This window comes from Salmo salar, chromosome 26 (genome assembly GCF_965601325.2).
Source record: "Salmo salar chromosome 26, fSalSal1, whole genome shotgun sequence".
Lineage (NCBI taxonomy): Eukaryota > Metazoa > Chordata > Actinopteri > Salmoniformes > Salmonidae > Salmo > Salmo salar.
In genome coordinates this window covers 39,053,034-39,075,236 of record NC_138316.1, presented here as the reverse complement: position 1 = coordinate 39,075,236, position 22,203 = coordinate 39,053,034, and the positions used below count along the sequence as shown (strand labels likewise).

Here is a 22,203-nt window from a genome sequence, read left to right as displayed (position 1 = left end):
TGTCACTAGTGTACCATGACTGGACCATGACTCTCCATTCTGTCACTAATGTACCATAACTGGACCATGACTCCCTGTTCTGTCACTACTGTACCATGACTGGACCATAACTCTCTGTTCTGTCACTAGTGTACCATGACTGGACCATGACTCCCCATTCTGTCACTAGTGTACCATAACTGGACCATGACTCCCTGTTCTGTCACTAGTGTACCATGACTGGACCATGACTCCCTGTTCTGTCACTAGTGTACCATGACTGGACCATGACTCCCTGTTCTGCCACTAGTGTACCATGACTGGACCATGATCCTCATTCTGTCACTAGTGTATCATGACTGGACCATGACTCCCTGTTCTGTCACTAGTGTACCATGACTGGACCATGATCCTCATTCTGTCACTAGTGTATCATGACTGGACCATGACTCCCAATTCTGTCACTAGTGTACCATGACTGGACCATGACTCCCTGTTCTGTCACTAGTGTACCATGACTGGACCATGACTCCCTGTTCTGTCACTAGTGTACCATGACTGGACCATGACTCCCTGTTCTGTCACTAGTGTACCATGACTGGACCATGACTCCCTGTTATGTCACTAGTGTACCATGACTGGACCATGACTCCCTGTTCTGTCACTAGTGTACCATGACTGGACCATGACTTCCCATTCTGTCACTAGTGTACCATGACTGGACTATGACTCCCTGTTCTGTCACTAGTGTACCATGACTGGACCATGACTCCCTGTTCTGTCACTAGTGTACCATGACTGGACCATGACTCCCTGTTCTGTCACTAGTGTACCATGACTGCACCATGACTCCCATTCTGTCACTAGTGTACCATGACTGGACCATGACACCCATTCTGTCACTAGTGTACCATGACTGGACCATGACTCCCTGTTCTGTCACTAGTGTACCATGACTGGACCATGACTCCCATTCTGTCACTAGTGTACCATGACTGGACCATGAACCCCATTCTGTCACTAGTGTATCATGACTGGACCATGAAACCCATTCTGTCACTAGTGTACCATGACTGGACCATGATCCCCATTCTGTCACTAGTGTACCATGACTGGACCATGATCCCCATTCTGTCACTAGTGTATCATGACTGGACCATGACTCCCCATTCTGTCACTAGTGTACCATGACTGGACCATGATCCCCATTCTGTCACTAGTGTATCATGACTGGACCATGACTCCCATTCTGTCACTAGTGTACCATGACTCGACCATGAACCCCATTCTGTCACTAGTGTATCATGACTGGACCATGAAACCCATTCTGTCACTAGTGTACCATGACTGGACCATGACTCCCTGTTCTGTCACTAGTGTACCATGACTGGACCATGACTCCCATTCTGTCACTAGTGTACCATGACTGGACCATGATCCCCATTCTGTCACTAGTGTATCATGACTGGACCATGAAACCCATTCTGTCACTAGTGTACCATGACTGGACCATGATCCCCATTCTGTCACTAGTGTACCATGACTGGACCATGATCCCCATTCTGTCACTAGTGTATCATGACTGGACCATGACTCCCCATTCTGTCACTAGTGTACCATGACTGGACCATGATCCCCATTCTGTCACTAGTGTATCATGACTGGACCATGACTCCCTGTTCTGCCACTAGTGTACCATGACTGGACCATGATTCCCATTCTGTCACTAGTGTACCATGACTGGACAGGTTTGTGTAGATGTGTAGATGAATCAGGTCTGGGCTGTGTAGATGTGAAGATGAGTCAGGTCTGGGCTGTGAAGATGAATCAGGTCTGGGCCGTGTGGATGTGTAGATGAATCAGTTCTGGGCTGTGTAGATGATTCTGGTCTGGGCTGTGTAGATGTGAAGACGAGTCAGGTCTGGGCTGTGAAGATGAATCAGGTCTGGGCCGTGTGGATGTGTAGATGAATCAGGTCTGGGCTGTGTAGATGTGTAGATGAATCAGGTCTGGGCTGTGTAGATGTGGAGATGAGTCAGGTCTGGGCTGTGAAGATGAATCACATCTGGGCTGTGTAGATGTGAAGATGAATCAGGTTTGAGCTGTGTAGATGTGAAGATGAATCAGATCAGGTCTGAGCTGTGTAGATGTGAAGATGAATCAGGTTTGAGCTGTGTAGATGTGAAGATGAATCAGATCAGGTCTGGGCTGTGTAGATGTGAAGATGAATCAGATCAGGTCTGGGCTGTGTAGATGTGAAGATGAATCAGGTTTGAGCTGTGTAGATGTGAAGATGAATCAGATCAGGTCTGGGCTGTGTAGATGTGAAGATGAATCAGATCAGGTCTGAGCTGTGTAGATGTGAAGATGAATCAGGTTTGAGCTGTGTAGATGTGAAGATGAATCAGATCAGGTCTGGGCTGTGTAGATGTGAAGATGAATCAGGTTTGAGCTGTGTAGATGTGAAGATGAATCAGATCAGGTCTGGGCTGTGTAGATGTGAAGATGAATCAGGTTTGAGCTGTGTAGATGTGAAGATGAATCAGATCAGGTCTGGGCTGTGTAGATGTGAAGATGAATCAGATCAGGTCTGAGCTGTGTAGATGTGAAGATGAATCAGGTTTGAGCTGTGTAGATGTGAAGATGAATCAGATCAGGTCTGGGCTGTGTAGATGTGAAGATGAATCAGATCAGGTCTGAGCTGTGTAGATGTGTAGATGAATCAGATCAGGTCTGGGCTGTGTAGATGTGAAGATGAATCAGATCAGGTCTGGGCTGTGTAGATGTGAAGATGAATCAGATCAGGTCTGGGCTGTGTAGATGTGAAGATGAATCAGATCAGGTCTGAGCTGTGTAGATGTGAAGATGAATCAGGTTTGAGCTGTGTAGATGTGAAGATGAATCAGATCAGGTCTGGGCTGTGTAGATGTGAAGATGAATCAGATCAGGTCTGAGCTGTGTAGATGTGTAGATGAATCAGGTCTGAGCTGTGTAGATGAATCAGGTCTGGGCTGTGTAGATGTGTAGATGAATCAGGTCTGGGCTGTGTAGATGTGTAGATGAATCAGGTCTGGGCTGTGTAGATGTGTAGATGAATCAGGTCTGGGCTGTGTAGGTGTGTAGATGAATCAGGTCCAGGCTGTGTAGATGAATCAGGTCTGGGCTGTGTAGATGAATCAGGTCTGGGCTGTGTAGATGAATCAGGTCTGGGTTGTGTAGATGTGTAGATGAATCAGGTCTGGGCTGTGTAGATGTGTAGATGAATCAGGTCTGGGCTGTGTAGATGAATCAGGTCTGGGCTGTGTAGATGTGTAGATGAATCAGGTCCGGGCTGTGTAGATGAATCAGGTCTGAGCTGTGTAGATGAATCAGGTCTGGGCTGTGTAGATGTGTAGATGAATCAGGTCTGGGCTGTGTAGATGAATCAGGTCTGGGCTGTGTAGATGTGTAGATGAATCAGGTCTGGGCTGTGTAGATGAATCAGGTCTGGGCTGTGTAGATGTGTAGATGAATCAGGTCTGGGCTGTGTAGATGAATCAGGTCTGGGCTGTGTAGATGAATCAGATCAGGTCTGTGCTGTGTAGATGTGAAGATGAATCAGATCAGGTTAGATCAGATTAGATATGCGTAGATGAGTGTGTGTTTAGATATGTGTAGTGTGTTTTTGTGTACGAGCTCGTGTGTGTGTTGATGTGTAGCCTCTTCTCTTTTTATAGAGGGAATTATCTGTGTGATGGTGTTTTGCATGTCTTACCGTCTCTCTGGGAAGAAAGAGAGAGGAGAGAGAGGCAGGGCCGGACCAAGTTCAGCTGACACATAATATGATTTACTGTTAGAGATAAATAATCAGGAGTACTGCCTTTACTAACATCTCTCTTTCTCTCGCTTCCTTCCTCATCCTTCTCTTTCCCCTCCTTCATTCTCTCTCTCAATTGGATTAAATTATCTCACTCAATCACTTCCTCTGCCCTCTGACCTCCTCTTACCCTCTGTCTCACTCTCCCTTTCTCTCTCTGTCTTACTCTCACTCTCTCTGTCTCACTCTCCTTTTCTCTCTCTCGCTCTCCTCCTCTCTTATTCTCATACTTCTCACTCTCCCTCCTCTCTCCTCCGTTCCTTTTCTCTCTCTCCCCACTCCCCCTCTCCCTGCAGTCATCCTGGATGTGGATAACTCATCTCTGAAGAGCCAGTACCAGAGCTTTGCCAGTCTCATGGAGCAGCGCCTGGCTGAGCTGTTTGTGGTTGCTCGCCAGCAGGGCACTCGCTTCAGGAGAGCCACCACTGTGGACAGCTACACTGTCCAGGTAGGGAGCAGAGCTGGCACTGCAACCCAGGCAGGTTGGCCTCTACTTGGGATTGACTAAGTCTGGCCTGGAGGTCTGCTCTGGAGGCCCTTGACAGACCTGGTTCTGAGACAGTGTGGCCACTCCTGACAGGTTTATTGTCAACTTCCCCAGTGTGGATGTCCTTATGTTCTTAACTGGCTGTCTCAGGTTGATGTGCTTGTATGTGTGTTGAGTAGTGAAGCTAATGAATTGAATACTAATGCTGACTTGTTTCCTAAACAAAGCATCTATATTTCATAGTGATGAAAACTAAAACACACGTGTGTGGACGTTTACACAGTCACACATGCAGACACATACACACACAACTTAATTAGAAAGATTTCCAGCTTGTTATAGAAGTTAAATATATTAAAGGTAAAGATGCTGATGGTATTTATGCAATTCATTTCAATAATGATTACTGTGTTAACCACATGTTTTTTACCCATTAGTCATTGTGTTATCTCATTTGTCACTGTATTGTTTTATAAAGAACTACTGTATGAAGTAAACGTGCTGTAAGAAGATCTATGACCCCTTCATGTCCGTAGGTGGCATCTATGACCCCTTCATGTCCGTAGGTGGCATTGGCAGTGCACCGTAACATTCTTTCCTGGAAGTACAGGAAGGCACTTCAATCTGAGTATACTTGTTTTAACTCTTCCTATATCCACTCAGATGGTGAGTATCCATCGAGTGATGGGTCAGAAGAACCCAGCAGAGATGACCTACTACGTTCAGCTGAACGGTCTTCCGTTACTGGGCACGTCAGCCGCCAAGGTCCTGAACACGCTGGACTCTCAGACCATGGCCCTCACACTGGGTTACTTCGTTCAGCTGCAGGCTGAACGTACGTATACCTCCTCTTGAATGGATGGATGGATGGATGGATGGATGGATGGATGGGTGTGTAGGTTGTTGGGTGGGTTGGTAGATGGATGGATGGATGGATGGATGATGGATGGGTGGGTGTGTAGGTTGTTGGGTGGGTTGGTGGATGGATGGATGGATGGATGGATGGGGATGGGTGGGTGTGTAGGTTGTTGGGTGGGTTGGTGGATGGATGGATGGATGGATGGGTGGGTGGATGGATGGATGGATGGATGGATGGATGGATGGATGGATGGATGGATGGATGGATGGATGGATGGATGGATGGATGATGGATGGATGGGTGGGTGTGTAGGTTGTTGGGTGGGTTGGTGGATGGATGGATGGATGGATGGATGGATGGGTGTGTAGGTTGTTGGGTGGGTGGGTTGGTGGATGGATGGATGGATGGATGGATGGATGGGTGGGTGGATGGATGGATGGATGGATGGGGGGGTGGATGGATGGATGGATGGATGGGTGGGTGGATGGATGGATGGATGGATGGATGGGGGGATGGATGGATGGATGGATGGATGGGTGGATGGATGGATGGATGGATGGATGGATGGGGGGGTGGATGGTTGGATGGATGGGTGGATGGATGGATGGATGGGGGGGTGGGTGGTTGGATGGGTGGATGGATGGATGGATGGATGGGTGGGTGGGTGTGTAGGTTGTTGGGTGGGTTGGTGGATGGATGGATGGATGGATGGATGGATGGATGGATGGATGGATGGATGGATGGATGGATGGATGGATGGATGGATGGATGGATGGATGGATGGGTGGGTGGTTGGATGGGTGGATGGGTGGGTGTGTAGGTTGTTGGGTGGGTTGGTGGATGGATGGATGGGGATGGAGAGAGAGAGAGAGAGAGAGAAGAAACTCAGGCTATACACAGAGAGAGACCCAACCAAATCAAGAGAAAAGAAAAACAGAATTACTTGACACATTGGAAAGAATTAACAAAAAAACTGAGCAAACTAGAATGCTATTTAGCCCTAAACAGAGAGTACACAGTGGCAGAATACCTGACCACTGTGACTGACCCAAACTTAAGGAAAACATTGACTATGTACAGACTCAGTGAGCATAGCCTTGCTATTGAGAAAGGCCGCCATAGGCAGACCTGGCTCTCAAGAGAAGACAGGCTATGTGCACACTGCCCACAAAATGAGGTGGAAACTGAGCTGCACTTCCTAACCTCCTGCCAAATGTATGAACATATTAGAGACACATATTTCCCTCAGATTACACAGATCCACAAAGAATTTGAAAAACAAATCCAATTTTGATAAACTCTCATATCTACTGGGTGAAATACCACAGTGTACCACAGTGTACCACAGAAATACCACGTATGGTTATTTTGACCCTTGATTATTGTTGTTACTATTGTCCCATTGACAATATTGATTATTATTATTTGAATTATGTTCATATTGTAAATCTCCAAAGTAAGCTTTGGCAATATGTACATTGTTATGTCATGCCAATAAAGCAAATTGAGTTGAGAGAGAGAGAGAGAGGTAGAGAGAGAGAGCAAAGAAAATACTGTTTAATAGAGAAGGGTCTTTAGAATTCTGTTGAGAGAATATGTGAGTGTGTGAGAAAGGGGGAAAGAGAGGGAGAGAGGGAGAGATGGGGAGGAGAGAGAGAGGGGGAGGAGGGGAGGGAGACAGAGGGGAGAGAGGGGGAAGAGAGAGGGGAAGAGGAGGAGAGAGAGAGAGGGGGAAGAGAGAGAGAGGAGGAAGAGAGGGAGAAATGTTCCAGCTGAGAGAGAGAAAGGTTGACAATCTTCTCATAATCTCACAGATCAGCTCCAGGCAGAACACTGTTTGAGCTGCACTACACTCTCACTGTGAACACACACACACCACAGGGGAGGAGGGAGGGAGGGGCGTAGAGAGACAGAGATTGCATTTCTGAATGTGTGTCAAATCAAATCAAGAATGTGTGTGTGTGTGTGTGTGTGTGCGTGCGTCCCCTTCTGTGCATATCCTTATAAAGTTCCTCAGTACTCTGTTTTCTGTGTACTAACATGCTAAGATCTGTCAGAGCTGGATGTCTCTGTGTCAGAGTGGGTGAGGTCTATCAGAGCTGTATGTCTCTGTGTCAGAGTGGGTGAGGTCTGTCTGTCAGAGCTGTATGTCTCTGTGTCAGAGTGGGTGAGGTCTGTCAGCTGTATATCTCTGTGTCAGAGTGGGTGAGGTCTGTCTGTCAGAGCTGTATGTCTCTGTGTCAGAGTGGGTGAGGTCTGTCAGAGCTGTATGTCTCTGTGTCAGAGTGGGTGAGGTCTGTCTGTCAGAGCTGTATGTCTCTGTGTCAGAGTGGGTGAGGTCTGCCAGAGCTGTATGTCTCTGTGTCAGAGTGGGTGAGGTCTGTCAGAGCTGTATGTCTGTGTCAGAGTGGGTGAGGTCTGTCTGTCAGAGCTGTATGTCTCCGTGCCAGAGTGGGTGAGGTCTGTCTGTCAGAGCTGTATGTCTCTGTGTCAGAGTGGGTGAGGTCTGTCAGAGCTGTATGTCTCTGTGTCAGAGTGGGTGAGGTCTGTCTGTCAGAGCTGTATGTCTCTGTGTCAGAGTGGGTGAGGTCTGTCAGAGCTGTATGTCTCTGTGTCAGAGTGGGTGAGGTCTGTCAGAGCTGTATGTCTCTGTGTTAAAGTGGGTGTACAGGACAGGACATACTATCTCTGTGTCAGAGTGGGTATACAGTACAGGACATACTATCTCTGTGTCAGAGTGGGTGTACAGGACAGGACATACTATCTCTGTGTCAGAGTGGGTGTACAGGACAGGACATACTATCTCTGTGTCAGAATGGGTGTACAGGACATACTATCTCTGTGTCAGAGTGGGTGTACAGTACAGGACATACTATCTCTGTGTCAGAGTGGGTGTACAGGACATACTATCTCTGTGTCAGAGTGGGTGTACAGTACAGGACATACTATCTCTGTGTCAGAGTGGGTGTACAGTACAGGACATACTATCTCTGTGTCAGAGTGGGTGTACAGGACATACTATCTCTATGTCAGAGTGGGTGTACAGGACAGGACATACTATCTCTGTGTCAGAGTGGGTGTACAGGACAGGACATACTATCTCTGTGTCAGAGTGGGTGTACAGGACAGGACATACTATCTCTGTGTCAGAGTGGGTGTACAGTACAGGACATACTATCTCTGTGTCAGTGTGGGTGTACAGGACATACTATCTCTGTGTCAGAGTGGGTGTACAGGACAGGACATACTATCTCTGTGTCAGAGTGGGTGTACAGGACATACTATCTCTGTGTCAGAGTGGTTGTACAGGACAGGACATACTATCTCTCTGTCAGAGTGGGTGTACAGGACAGGACATACTATCACTGTGTCAGAGTGGGTGTACAGTACAGGACATACTATCTCTGTGTCAGTGTGGGTGTACAGGACATACTATCTCTGTGTCAGAGTGGGTGTACAGGACATACTATCTCTGTGTCAGAGTGGGTGTACAGGACAGGACATACTATCTCTGTGTCAGAGTGGGTGTACAGTACAGGACATACTATCTCTGTGTCAGTGTGGGTGTACAGGACATACTATCTCTGTGTCAGAGTGGGTGTACAGGACAGGACATACTATCTCTGTGTCAGAGTGGGTGTACAGGACATACTATCTCTGTGTCAGAGTGGGTGTACAGGACAGGACATACTATCTCTGTGTCAGAGTGGGTGTACAGGACATACTATCTCTGTGTCAGAGTGGTTGTACAGGACAGGACATACTATCTCTCTGTCAGAGTGGGTGTACAGGACAGGACATACTATCTCTGTGTCAGAGTGGGTGTACAGTACAGGACATACTATCTCTGTGTCAGAGTGGGTGTACAGGACATACTATCTCTGTGTCAGAGTGGGTGTACAGGACAGGACATACTATCTCTGTGTCAGAGTGGGTGTACAGTACAGGACATACTATCTCTCTGTCAGAGTGGGTGTACAGGACAGGACATACTATCTCTGTGTCAGAGTGGGTGTACAGGACAGGACATACTATCTCTGTGTCAGAGTGGGTGTACAGTACAGGACATACTATCTCTGTGTCAGAGTGGGTGTACAGTACATACTATCTCTGTGTCAGAGTGGGTGTACAGGACAGGACATACTATCTCTGTTTCAGAGTGGGTGTACAGGACAGGACATACTATCTCTGTGTCAGAGTGGGTGTACAGGACATACTATCTCTGTGTCAGAGTGGGTGTACAGGACATACTATCTCTGTGTCAGAGTGGGTGTACAGGACATACTATCTCTGTGTCAGAGTGGGTGTACAGGACAGGACATACTATCTCTGTGTCAGAGTGGGTGTACAGGACATACTATCGCTGTGTCAGAGTGGGTGTACAGGACAGGACATACTATCTCTGTGTCAGAGTGGGTGTACAGGACAGGACATACTATCTCTGTGTCAGAGTGGGTGTACAGTACAGGACATACTATCTCTGTGTCAGAGTGGGTGTACAGTACAGGACATACTATCTCTGTGTCAGAGTGGGTGTACAGGACAGGACATACTATCTCTGTGTCAGAGTGGGTGTACAGGACAGGACATACTATCTCTGTGTCAGAGTGGGTGTACAGGACAGGACATACTATCTCTGTGTCAGAGTGGGTGTACAGGACATACTATGTCTGTGTTTAAGATGGAAAGCGTAGGTTTCAGAACAGAACAATGAAAAGCCTCAGGCATAACACTCTCATTATTACTCACATTGGGGGAGTTTCTTCTTGACAGTATTTTTAGCATATCATTATTGTATTTCTCTCACATTGCTGTGACTGCTAAAGGAAGTGAGAACAGTATGGGATGTGTCTGTAGAGCTACGGCATAATGAAGGGAGAGGATGGAGGAAGTGAGAACAGTATGAGACGTGTCTGTAGAGCTAAGGCATAATGAAGGGAGAGGATGGAGGAAGTGAGAACAGTATGAGACGTGTCTGTAGAGGTACGGCATAATGAAGGGAGAGGATGGAGGAAGTGAGAACAGTATGAGACGTGTCTGTAGAGCTACGGCATAATGAAGGGAGAGGATGGAGGAAGTGAGAACAGTATGAGACGTGTCTGTAGAGGTACGGCATAATGAAGGGAGAGGATGGAGGAAGTGAGAACAGTATGAGACGTGTCTGTAGAGGTACGGCATAATGAGGGAGAGGATGGAGGAAGTGAGAACAGTATGAGACGTGTCTGTAGAGCTACGGCATAATGAAGGGAGAGGATGGAGGAAGTGAGAACAGTATGAGACGTGTCTGTAGAGCTACGGCATAATGAAGGGAGAGGATGGAGGAAGTGAGAACAGTATGAGACGTGTCTGTAGAGCTACGGCATAATGAAGGGAGAGGATGGAGGAAGTGAGAACAGTATGAGACGTGTCTGTAGAGGTACGGCATTATGAAGGGAGAGGATGGAGGAAGTGAGAACAGTATGAGACGTGTCTGTAGAGGTACGGCATAATGAAGGGAGAGGATGGAGGAAGTGAGAACAGTATGGGATGTGTCTGTAGAGCTACGGCATAATGAAGGGAGAGGATGGAGGAAGTGAGAACAGTATGAGACGTGTCTGTAGAGCTACGGCATAATGAAGGGAGAGGATGGAGGAAGTGAGAACAGTATGAGACGTGTCTGTAGAGGTACGGCATAATGAAGGGAGAGGATGGACTATTGCTGTGATGTTGATTGATGTGTTCATCAATACCATCATTGAGGATCATTTCTCCTGCAGACACATTTACCTCAGTAAAACATATCCACTGTTACTGTGTTCTATTATTGATGATTACATGATGACAATTCTTGTACACATCACCACAATAGGAGGGAATATGTTGTGTGTGTGTGTTGATCCGTGCTCTCACAAAGTGTTCCTGTGTGTTTCCCCTTGTAGCCGTGGTGAAGAATCCTCCCAACAATCTGTGGATCATCGCAGCGGTGCTGGCCCCTATCGCCGTGGTAACGCTCATCATCATCATCATCACCGCCGTGCTCTGCCGGAAGAACAAGAGCGACTTCAAAGCCGACGCCATGGGCAACCTCAACCCCCGTGTCAAGGTGGGCAGAGACACACACACACACACCAGGTATAGGTAAATCCAGATGAAAACTGGAGACACACACACACACACACACCAGGTATAGGTAAATCCAGATGAAAACTGGAGACACACACACACACACACCAGGTATAGGTAAATCCAGATAAAAACTGGAGACACACACACACACACACCAGGTATAGGTAAATCCAGATGAAAACTGGAGACACACACACACACACACCAGGTATAGGTAAATCCAGATAAAAACTGGAGACACACACACACACACACCAGGTATAGGTAAATCCAGATGAAAACTGGAGACACACACACACACACACCAGGTATAGGTAAATCCAGATAAAAACTGGAGACACACACACACACACACCAGGTATAGGTAAATCCAGATGAAAACTGGAGACACACACACACACACACCAGGTATAGGTAAATCCAGATGAAAACTGGAGACACACACACACACACACCAGGTATAGGTAAATCCAGATGAAAACTGGAGACACACACACACACACACACCAGGTATAGGTAAATCCAGATGAAAACTGGAGACACACTGCAAAAAATGTATTGTATTGAGTTGATTTCCCTTACCCCAAAAAATCAGTTTTTTTTTAGGTTGAAATCAGCAGAATGATCTGCCAGTGCAGTGAGATTATTCATCTTGGTAAGATGTCAGGTAAATCCATTGTTTGGGTAAACCTAGCAGATCATTGCCTATTTCTGCAGTGCATGTTTTCAGCCAACAGTCAAACTGAAGAGAGACGGGAGGAGGAAATGGATGAAGACATGTCTCTTTGACACGGTTTGTCTTGTTTTTCAGACGTCATATCGGAGGGATGTTACAGGATATTACCACCAGGTATCTACCTTGTTTCTCTCTGGTGTCTGTCCTTGTTTCTCTCTGGTGTCTGTCCTTGTTTCTCTCTGGTGTCTGTCCTTGTTTCTCTCTGGTGTCTGTCCTTGTTTCTCTCTGGTGTCTGTCCTTGTTTCTCTCTGGTGTCTGTCCTTGTTTCTCTCTGGTGTCTGTCCTTGTTTCTCTCTGGTGTCTGTCCTTGTTTCTCTCTGGTGTCTGTCCTTGTTTCTCTCTGGTGTCTGTCCTTGTTTCTCTCTGGTGTCTGTCCTTGTTTCTCTCTGGTGTCTGTCCTTGTTTCTCTCTGGTGTCTGTCCTTGTTTCTCTCTGGTGTCTGTCCTTGTTTCTCTCTGGTGTCTGTCCTTGTTGTGAGCTGTGTGTTTCACAGGTTGGTGGCACCTTCATTGGGGAGGACGGGCTCATGGTAATGACTGGAGAGAAATAAGTAGAATTGTATCAATTACATTAAACACGTGGTTTGATGCCATTCCATTTGCTCCGTTTCAGCCATTATAATGAGCCGTCCTCCACTGGTGTGTGTCTACTAGGGGAGTGCAGGGTAATGGGGTGTTTGACTGGCATATGAAATAGGGATACGGATATGCTGCAATTGAAGTAAAGTTTGAATAGTCACTATTACATTTGATGGGTGTGTTTGTTTAGGCGATTGTGTGTGTGTATTAGGGTTGGGTGGTATCCAGATGTCCATATCTTTATACCATTCTTCTCTCATCCCGGGATTTACAGTATTATCAACTTAGTACACAAGGTGGCGCCAGAAAAAAATTGGGCATCTATTACCAGAATGCTAACAAAATTATCACAAGTAATAGCGAATTTCCATGGAGGCTGCAAGCTAAATATGCTAACGAGTGATTTTTTTTTATATACAAATTGCTAAGACAGGCAATCCAGCACATAAAGTTATACATATATAGGTAGGAGCTGCTGAATGTCAAGCGAATGTGAACGAGAGACATTGCGCAAATTAACAAAGTTTTGACACATGCTTGTCTGAAGGAAGAACAGTACTGGCTCTGGAGCAGCATGTGTACACACTGTGTCTGTGAGGAGTCTGGAGTTGCTAGGGCAACGGGCCTGCCTGCTAAGCTTGGAGAAGAGGGTGGAGGAGCAGATAGTCCGAGAATAGAGAGGAGAAAAGAACACAAGGAAATCAAGATAGGGCTTTGACTTCTCAAACACGGCAGAAATCTAACACAATATGAAGCCCCCTCACCTTATTAATTCAGCCACTTACTTAGATAACTAGCAAGTTAAATTTAGGGGTCTCGTTAACTGAGAATTTTGTGTTTTTCACGCAGGAAAAAATATAAAATGCATAAGAAATATCTTGCTGTGTTTTGTAAACACAGATGTAAAATGCTTCTTATTATAATTTCTGGTTGACAGGCATTCTATCAGCAGACAGCGCTCTGAAAAAGACCTTGCTTTTTAATTGTAAGCTTATTTACTTGTGTGACTTCCAGCCAAATAGCGTTGCGTGACTGCCAGCCAAATTCTTTTGTCATCTGATGAAAATGAATATATTTTCTGCCGAATGTGTTACACCAATGTATTTTCTGTGAAGGAACACTGTAGTTGCACGTCCCTGATCACTCTATTGAAGAAAAAAACACTGTTGACTTTCGATATAAAACGCAACCCCTGGCAATACACAGCTGGACTCACCTGCTCCTGCTTTCTCCCATTGTGATATTTACAAACAAACACGTGACTGGCCCAGCTGTTCTGGGGAACCACGGTAAGCTTTATAATTAAGCAATAAGGCACGAGGGGGTGTGGTATATGGCCAATATACTACGGCTAAGGGCTGTGCCTGGACACAGCCCTTAGCCGTGGGTTATTGGCCATATACAACGAAACCCTGAGATGCCTTATTGCTATTATAAACTGATTACCAACGTAATTAGAGCAGTAAAAATACATGTTTTGTCATACCCGTGGTATACGGTCTGATATACTATGGCTATCAGCCAATCAGAATTCAGGGCTCGAACCACCCACTTTATAATGTAAAATAATGTGACGGGTGAAATGAACGCGATCTGCTTTATATCCTATCATACTGCAGGTATTTACTTAAAAAGTAGCTACAAATATAAAAATGGATTGAAAAACTTACTGACGGTATTGAAAAACCATCCCGTGGCTATTTCCAAATACCCCGGTATACGGTATATACGGTATACCGCCCAAGCCTAGTGTGTAGGCTACTGTGAGTGAGGGAGACGACAGACTACATCCAACCTAGCCGACTCACTCTGTAGTAGACTAAAAGCTGTGTGTATGCATGTCAATGCGTGTGCGTGCGTGTACATGCGCGTGCGTGCGAGTGTATGCGTGTGTGTACTCTGAAACGAGCTCTTGGTGCATATTGCTGGAACAAGGTCAGATGTCCTCATCTTAAATAAATACACACAGATCCTACCTATACCATTACACCTGACTCCCTTCTATATGTCTAATAATGTATGTACTCTCATTGTTAACCTTCTAGACCTCATTTGTCTTTGTTAAGAAGCAGACACACACGTGCAAACACACGCACACACCCCTGTTCTGACCTAGTTTACCTCTGTATGCGTTGTCATTCGCTATTGTTTGTATCAGTTTGTTTGGCATTATAGATCAGTTAGTTCACCATTACAGTAAAACAATAACCAATCACCAATGTTCATTTTCTATGCAAAGACATGGTCCATATTTTGCAGTATAGCAGTATCCCAAGAGGGAGTTTTGCCTGAACTTTAATATGGAATAACAAGCAGGATCAAATCACATTGTATTTGTCACATGCTTGGTAAACAACAGGTGTAGACTAACAGTGAAATGCTTACTGTTGGGCCCTTCCCAACAATGCAGATAGAAACAGTATTATAATAATAGAAAAATAATAATAATATGAGGAATAAATCCACAATGACTAATAATAACTTGGCTGTATACACGGGGTACCAGTACCAACTAGATGTGCAGGGGTACAAGGTAATAACTTGACTATATACACGGGGTACCAGTACCAACTAGATGTGCAGGGGTACAAGGTAATAACTTGACTATATACACGGGGTACCAGTACCAACTAGATGTGCAGGGGTACAAGGTAATAACTTGGCTATATACACAGGGTACCAGTACCAACTAGATGTGCAGGGGTACAAGGTAATAACTTGGCTATATACACAGGGTACCAGTACCAACTAGATGTGCAGGGGTACAAGGTAATAACTTGGCTATATACACAGGGTACCAGTACCAACTAGATGTGCAGGGGTACAAGGTAATAACTTGGCTATATACACAGGGTACCAGTACCAACTAGATGTGCAGGGGTACAAGGTAATAACTTGGCTATATACACAGGGTACCAGTACCAACTAGATGTGCAGGGGTACAAGGTAATAACTTGGCTATATACACGGGGTACCAGTACCAACTAGATGTGCAGGGGTACAAGGTAATAACTTGGCTATATACACAGGGTACCAGTACCAACTAGATGTGCAGGGGTACAAGGTAATAACTTGACTATATACACGGGGTACCAGTACCAACTAGATGTGCAGGGGTACAAGGTAATAACTTGGCTATATACACAGGGTACCAGTACCAACTAGATGTGCAGGGGTACAAGGTAATAACTTGGCTATATACACAGGGTACCAGTACCAACTAGATGTGCAGGGGTACAAGGTAATAACTTGACTATATACACGGGGTACCAGTACCAACTAGATGTGCAGGGGTACAAGGTAATAACTTGGCTATATACACGGGGTACCAGTACCAACTAGATGTGCAGGGGTACAAGGTAATAACTTGGCTATATACACAGGGTACCAGTACCAACTAGATGTGCAGGGGTACAAGGTAATAACTTGGCTATATACACAGGGTACCAGTACCAACTAGATGTGCAGGGGTACAAGGTAATAACTTGACTATATACACGGGGTACCAGTACCAACTAGATGTGCAGGGGTACAAGGTAATAACTTGGCTATATACACGGGGTACCAGTACCAACTAGATGTGCAGGGGTACAAGGTAATAACTTGGCTATATACACGGGGTACCAGTACCAACTAGATGTGCAGGGGTACAAGGTAATAACTTGGCTATATACACGGGGTACCAGTACCAACTAGATGTGCAGGGGTACAAGGTAATAACTTGGCTATATACACGGGGTACCAGTACCAACTAGATGTGCAGGGGTACAAGGTAATAACTTGGCTATATACACGGGGTACCAGTACCAACTAGATGTGCAGGGGTACAAGGTAATAACTTGGCTATATACACGGGGTACCAGTACCAACTAGATGTGCAGGGGTACAAGGTAATAACTTGGCTATATACACGGGGTACCAGTACCAACTAGATGTGCAGGGGTACAAGGTAATAACTTGGCTATATACACGGGGTACCAGTACCAACTAGATGTGCAGGGGTACAAGGTAATAACTTGGCTATATACACGGGGTACCAGTACCAACTAGATGTGCAGGGGTACAAGGTAATAACTTGGCTATATACACGGGGTACCAGTACCAACTAGATGTGCAGGGGTACAAGGTAATAACTTGGCTATATACACGGGGTACCAGTACCGACTAGATGTGCAGGGGTACAAGGTAATAACTTGGCTATATACACGGGGTACCAGTACCAACTAGATGTGCAGGGGTACAAGGTAATAACTTGGCTATATACACGGGGTACCAGTACCAACTAGATGTGCAGGGGTACAAGGTAATAACTTGGCTATATACACGGGGTACCAGTACCAACTAGATGTGCAGGGGTACAAGGTAATAACTTGGCTATATACACGGGGTACCAGTACCAACTAGATGTGCAGGGGTACAAGGTAATAACTTGGCTATATACACAGGGTACCAGTACCAACTAGATGTGCAGGGGTACAAGGTAATAACTTGGCTATATACACGGAGGTACCAGTACCAACTAGATGTGCAGGGGTACAAGGTAATAACTTGACTATATACACGGGGTACCAGTACCAACTAGATGTGCAGGGGTACAAGGTAATAACTTGGCTATATACACGGGGTACCAGTACCAACTAGATGTGCAGGGGTACAAGGTAATAACTTGGCTATATACACGGGGTACCAGTACCAACTAGATGTGAAGGGGTACAAGGTAATAACTTGGCTATATACACAGGGTACCAGTACCAACTAGATGTGCAGGGGTACAAGGTAATAACTTGGCTATATACACAGGGTACCAGTACCAACTAGATGTGCAGGGGTACAAGGTAATAACTTGGCTATATACACAGGGTACCAGTACCAACTAGATGTGCAGGGGTACAAGGTAATAACTTGGCTATATACACGGGGTACCAGTACCAACTAGATGTGCAGGGGTACAAGGTAATAACTTGGCTATATACACGGGGTACCAGTACCAACTAGATGTGCAGGGGTACAAGGTAATAACTTGGCTATATACACAGGGTACCAGTACCAACTAGATGTGCAGGGGTACAAGGTAATAACTTGGCTATATACACGGGGTACCAGTACCAACTAGATGTGCAGGGGTACAAGGTAATAACTTGGCTATATACACAGGGTACCAGTACCAACTAGATGTGCAGGGGTACAAGGTAATAACTTGGCTATATACACGGGGTACCAGTACTGACTAGATGTGCAGGGGTACAAGGTAATTGAGGTAGATATGTACATATAGATAGGGATAAAGTGACTAGGCAACAGGATAGATAAGACAGTAGCAGCAACGTATGTGATGACGTTTACATTTGAGTCATTTAGCTCTTATCTAGATGAGTTAAAAGAGTTAGTGCAAAAAAGGTAATTGCAGATAGTCCGGGTAGTTATTGGTTGACTATTTAACTAACTATTTAACAGTCTTATGGCTTGGGGGTAGAAGCTGTTCAGGGTCCTTTTGGTTCCAGATTTGGTGCATCGGTACCGCTTGCCGTGCTGCAGCAGAGAGAACAGTCTATGACTTGGGTGTCTGGAGTCTTTGACAATTTTTAGGGCCTTTCTCTGACACCGCCTGGTATAGAGGTCCTGGATGTACTCGGCCGTACGCACTACCCTCTGTAGTGCCTTGTGGTCGGATACCAAGCAGTTTCCATACCAAGCGGTGATGCAGCCAGTCAAGATTCTCTCAATGGTTCAGCTGTAGAACTTTTTGAGGATCTGAGGACCCATGCCAAATCTTTTCAGCCTCATGAGAGGCATTGTCGTGCACTCTTCACGATTGTGTTGGTGTGTGTGGACCATGATAATTCCTTTGTGATGTGGACACCAAAGAACTTGAAGCTCTCGACCTGCTCCACTACAGCCCCATTAATGTGGATGGGGGTGTGCTCGGACCGCCGTTTCCTGTAGTCCAGATCAGCTCCTTTGTCTTGATGACGTTAAGGGAGAGGTTGTTGTTGTTGTCTCTGACCTCCTCCCTATAGGCTGTCTCATCGTTGTCGGTGGTGTCCAATTATGGTATTGGAGTCATGCTTGACCACAAAGTTGTGGGTGAACAGGGAGTACAGGAGGGGACTAAGCACGCACCTCTGAGTGGCCCCCGTGTTGAGGGTCAGCGTGGTGGATGTGTTGTTGCCTACCCTGTTTAATCCCAGGGTCCTTAGCTTAGTGGTGAGCTTGGAGTCAATGAACATCATTCTCATGTACAGTAGGTTCTCCTTTTGTCCAGGTGGGAAAGGGCTGTGTTGATTGCAATAGAGGTTGCGTCATCTGTGGATATGTGGCGGTATGTGAATTGGAGTGGATGCAGGCTGTCTGGGATGAAGGTGTTGATGTGAGCCATGACAAGCCATTCAAAGCATTTCATGGCTACAGATGTGACTGCTACGGGCCGATAGTCATTTCGTCAGATTACCTTGGCGTTCTTGGGCACAGGGACTATGGTGTTTTTAAAAAATGTATTTACATTTTAATTTAATTAGGCAAGTCAGTTAACCTGTTGGGTCTAGGGGGCAGCATTTGCACGTCTGGATAAAAAAAATGTACCCGATTTAATCTGGTTACTAATCCTACCCAGTAACTAGAATATGCATATACTTATTATATATGGATAGAAAACACTCTAAAGTTTCCAAAACTGTTTGAATGGTGTCTGTGAGTATAACAGAACTCATTTGGCAGGCAAAACCCTGAGACATTTTCTGACAGGAAGTGGATACCTGATGTGTTGTATTGACTTTAAACCTATCCCATTGAAAAACACAGGGGCTTAGGACTATTTTGGCACTTCCTATTGCTTCCACTAGATGTCACCAGCCTTTACAAAGTGTTTTGAGTCTTCTGGAGGGAGATCTGACCGAACAAGAGCCATGGAACGGTGATGTCCCATTAGACACCTGGCGCGCTAGTTCATGTTGGGTACCCTCGTTCCAATACGTTATAAAAGAGTATGCATTCGTCCACCTTGAATATTATTCATGTTCTGGTTAAAAAAGGCCCTAATGATTTATGCTATACAACGTTTGACATGTTTGAACGAACGGAAATATATTTTTTCCCCTCGTTCATGACGAGAAGTCCGGCTGGCTTACATCATGTGCTAACGAGACGGAGATTTTTGGACATAAATGATGAGCTTTTTTGAACAAAACTACATTCGTTATGGACCTGTGATACCTGGAAGTGACATCTGATGAAGAGAATCAAAGGTAATGGATTATTTACATAGTATTTTCGATTTTAGATCTCCCCAACATGACGTCTAGTCTGTATCGCAACGCGTATTTTTCTGGGCGCAGTGCTCAGATTATTGCAAAGTGTGATTTCCCAGTAAGGTTATTTTTAAATCTGGCAAGTTGATTGCGTTCAAGAGATGTAAATCTATAATTCTTTAAATGACAATATAATATTTTACCAATGTTTTCTAATTTTAATTATTTAATTTCTGACGCTGACTTGACTGCCGGTTATTGGAGGGAAACGATTTCCTCAAAATCAATGCCATAGTAAAACGCTGTTTTTGGATATAAATATGAACTTGATAGAACTAAAAATGCATGCATTGTCTAACATAATGTCCTAGGAGTGTCATCTGATGGAGATTGTAAAAGGTTAGTGCATCATTTTAGCTGGTTTTATGGTTTTGGTGACCCTGTCTTTGACTTGACAAAACATTACACACAACTCTTGTAAATGTACTGTCCTAACATACTCTAAATTTATGCTTTCGCCGTAAAACCTTTTTGAAATCGTAAAACGTGGTTAGATTAAGGAGATGTTTATCTTTCAAATGGTGTAACATAGTTGTATTTTTGAAAAATTTGAATTTTGACATTTATTTGGATTCAAATTTGCCGCTCTTGAAATGCACCTGCTGTTGATGGAGTGCACCACGGGTGGCACGCTAGCGTCCCACCTAGCCCCAAGAGGTTTTAAGAACAAATTCTTATTTACAATGATGGCCTACACCGGCCAAAACCGAACAACGCTGGGTCAATTGTGCGCCGCCCTATGGGACTCCCAATCATGGCCAGTTGTGATACAGCCTGGATTCAAACCAGGGTGTCTGTAGTGACGCCTCAAGCACTGAGATGCAGTGCCGTTAGACCACTGCGCCACTCGGGAGGCCTTGAAACATGTAGGATTACAGGCTGGGTCAGGGAGAGGTTGAAAATGTCAGTGAAGACACTTGCCAGCTGGTCAGCGCATGGCTCTGAGTACATGTCCTGGTTATCCATCTGGCTCTACGGCCTTGTGAATGTTGACCTGTTTAAGGGTCTTACTACATCGGCTCTGGAGAGCGTGATCACACTGTCGTCCGGAACAGTTGGTGCTCTCATGCATGGTTCAGTGTTGCTAGCCTCGAAGCCAGCATAGAAGGTATTTTGCTCGTCTGGTAGGATCGCATCACTGGACAGCTCGTGTCTGGGTTTCCCTTTGTAATCCGTGCTAGTTTGCAAGCCCTTCCACATTTGGCGAGCGACAGAGCCGGTGTAGTAGGATTCGATCTTAGTCCTGTATTGACACTTTGCCTGTTTGATGGTTCGTTGGAGGGCTTAGCAGGATTTCTTATAAGCGTCCAGATTAGTGTCCCGCTCCTTTAAAGCGGCAGCTCTAACCTTTAGCTCAGTGCAGATATTTCCTGTAATCCATGGCTTCTGATTGGAATGTAGGGACAATGTCGTCTATGCCCTTATTAATGAAGCCGGTGACTGATGTGGTTAGCTCCTCAATGCCATCGGATGAATCCCGGAACATATTCCAGTCTATGCAAGCGAAACAGTCCTGTAGTTTAGCATGTGTGTGTGTTAGTGCAGTAGCCTATCCACCATCAGTGGATCAATGATAGAAACTCCATTATGTTTACCAAAGGGATATCCCTCTGCCTGTCTGTGTGTCCACCTTTCACTCTCTCTATTTGTTTCTGTCTATCTTTGCACCATCAGCCAGTCTGTACAGTATATTGAGGTGGATGTTATTGAGGCAGAAACTGTGAAATGTGCTGGGGACCCTGAGGAGTGAACCTATGGGGCTAAAGCTGGTTCTTGCTGTGTTGGAGCAGTCCAGTTGTCAATATGAGGGATGGACAAATACCTTGGGAATTTGCATTCTATCACACTTTTTTTTTAAATGTACATCACTTGGGGAAAAATGAATTGAATAGTGATACTGTGAATATCACCTCAGTGATACTGTCATGCTGTGTGATTGCAGATGTAGCACTTTCCCTCTATATCCCTCTGAGAGCCACTCCTCTGACAGCCCTACAGCCAGCACTTTCCCTCTATATCCCTCTGAGAGCCACTCCTCTGACAGCCCTGCAGCCAGCACTTCCCCTCTATATCCCCCTGAGAACCACCCCTCTGACAGCCCTGCAGCCAGCACTTTACCTCTATATCCCTCTGAGAGCCACTCCTCTGACAGCGCTGCAGCCAGCACTTCCCCTCTATATCCCTCTGAGAGCCACTCCTCTGACAGCCCTGCAGCCAGCACTTTCCCTCTATATCCCTCTGAGAACCACCCCTCTGACAGCCCTGCAGCCAGCACTTTCCCTCTATATCCCTCTGAGAA

At 45.5% G+C, this 22,203-nt stretch overlaps 1 protein-coding gene across 2 annotated transcripts in view; it reads left to right on the top strand.

Annotated features, from left to right (window-relative positions):
- LOC106572775 (UPF0606 protein KIAA1549L) overlaps window positions 1-22,203 on the top strand; it is a 194,419-nt gene that overhangs the window by 126,627 nt on the left and 45,589 nt on the right. For both annotated transcript variants that reach the window (XM_082969699.1, XM_082969700.1), the window contains 4 exons: window positions 4,132-4,283; window positions 4,986-5,157; window positions 11,100-11,263; window positions 12,098-12,136. In XM_082969699.1, the coding sequence (XP_082825825.1) occupies window positions 4,132-4,283; window positions 4,986-5,157; window positions 11,100-11,263; window positions 12,098-12,136 (527 nt within the window). The remainder of the gene's footprint in view (window positions 1-4,131; window positions 4,284-4,985; window positions 5,158-11,099; window positions 11,264-12,097; window positions 12,137-22,203) is intronic.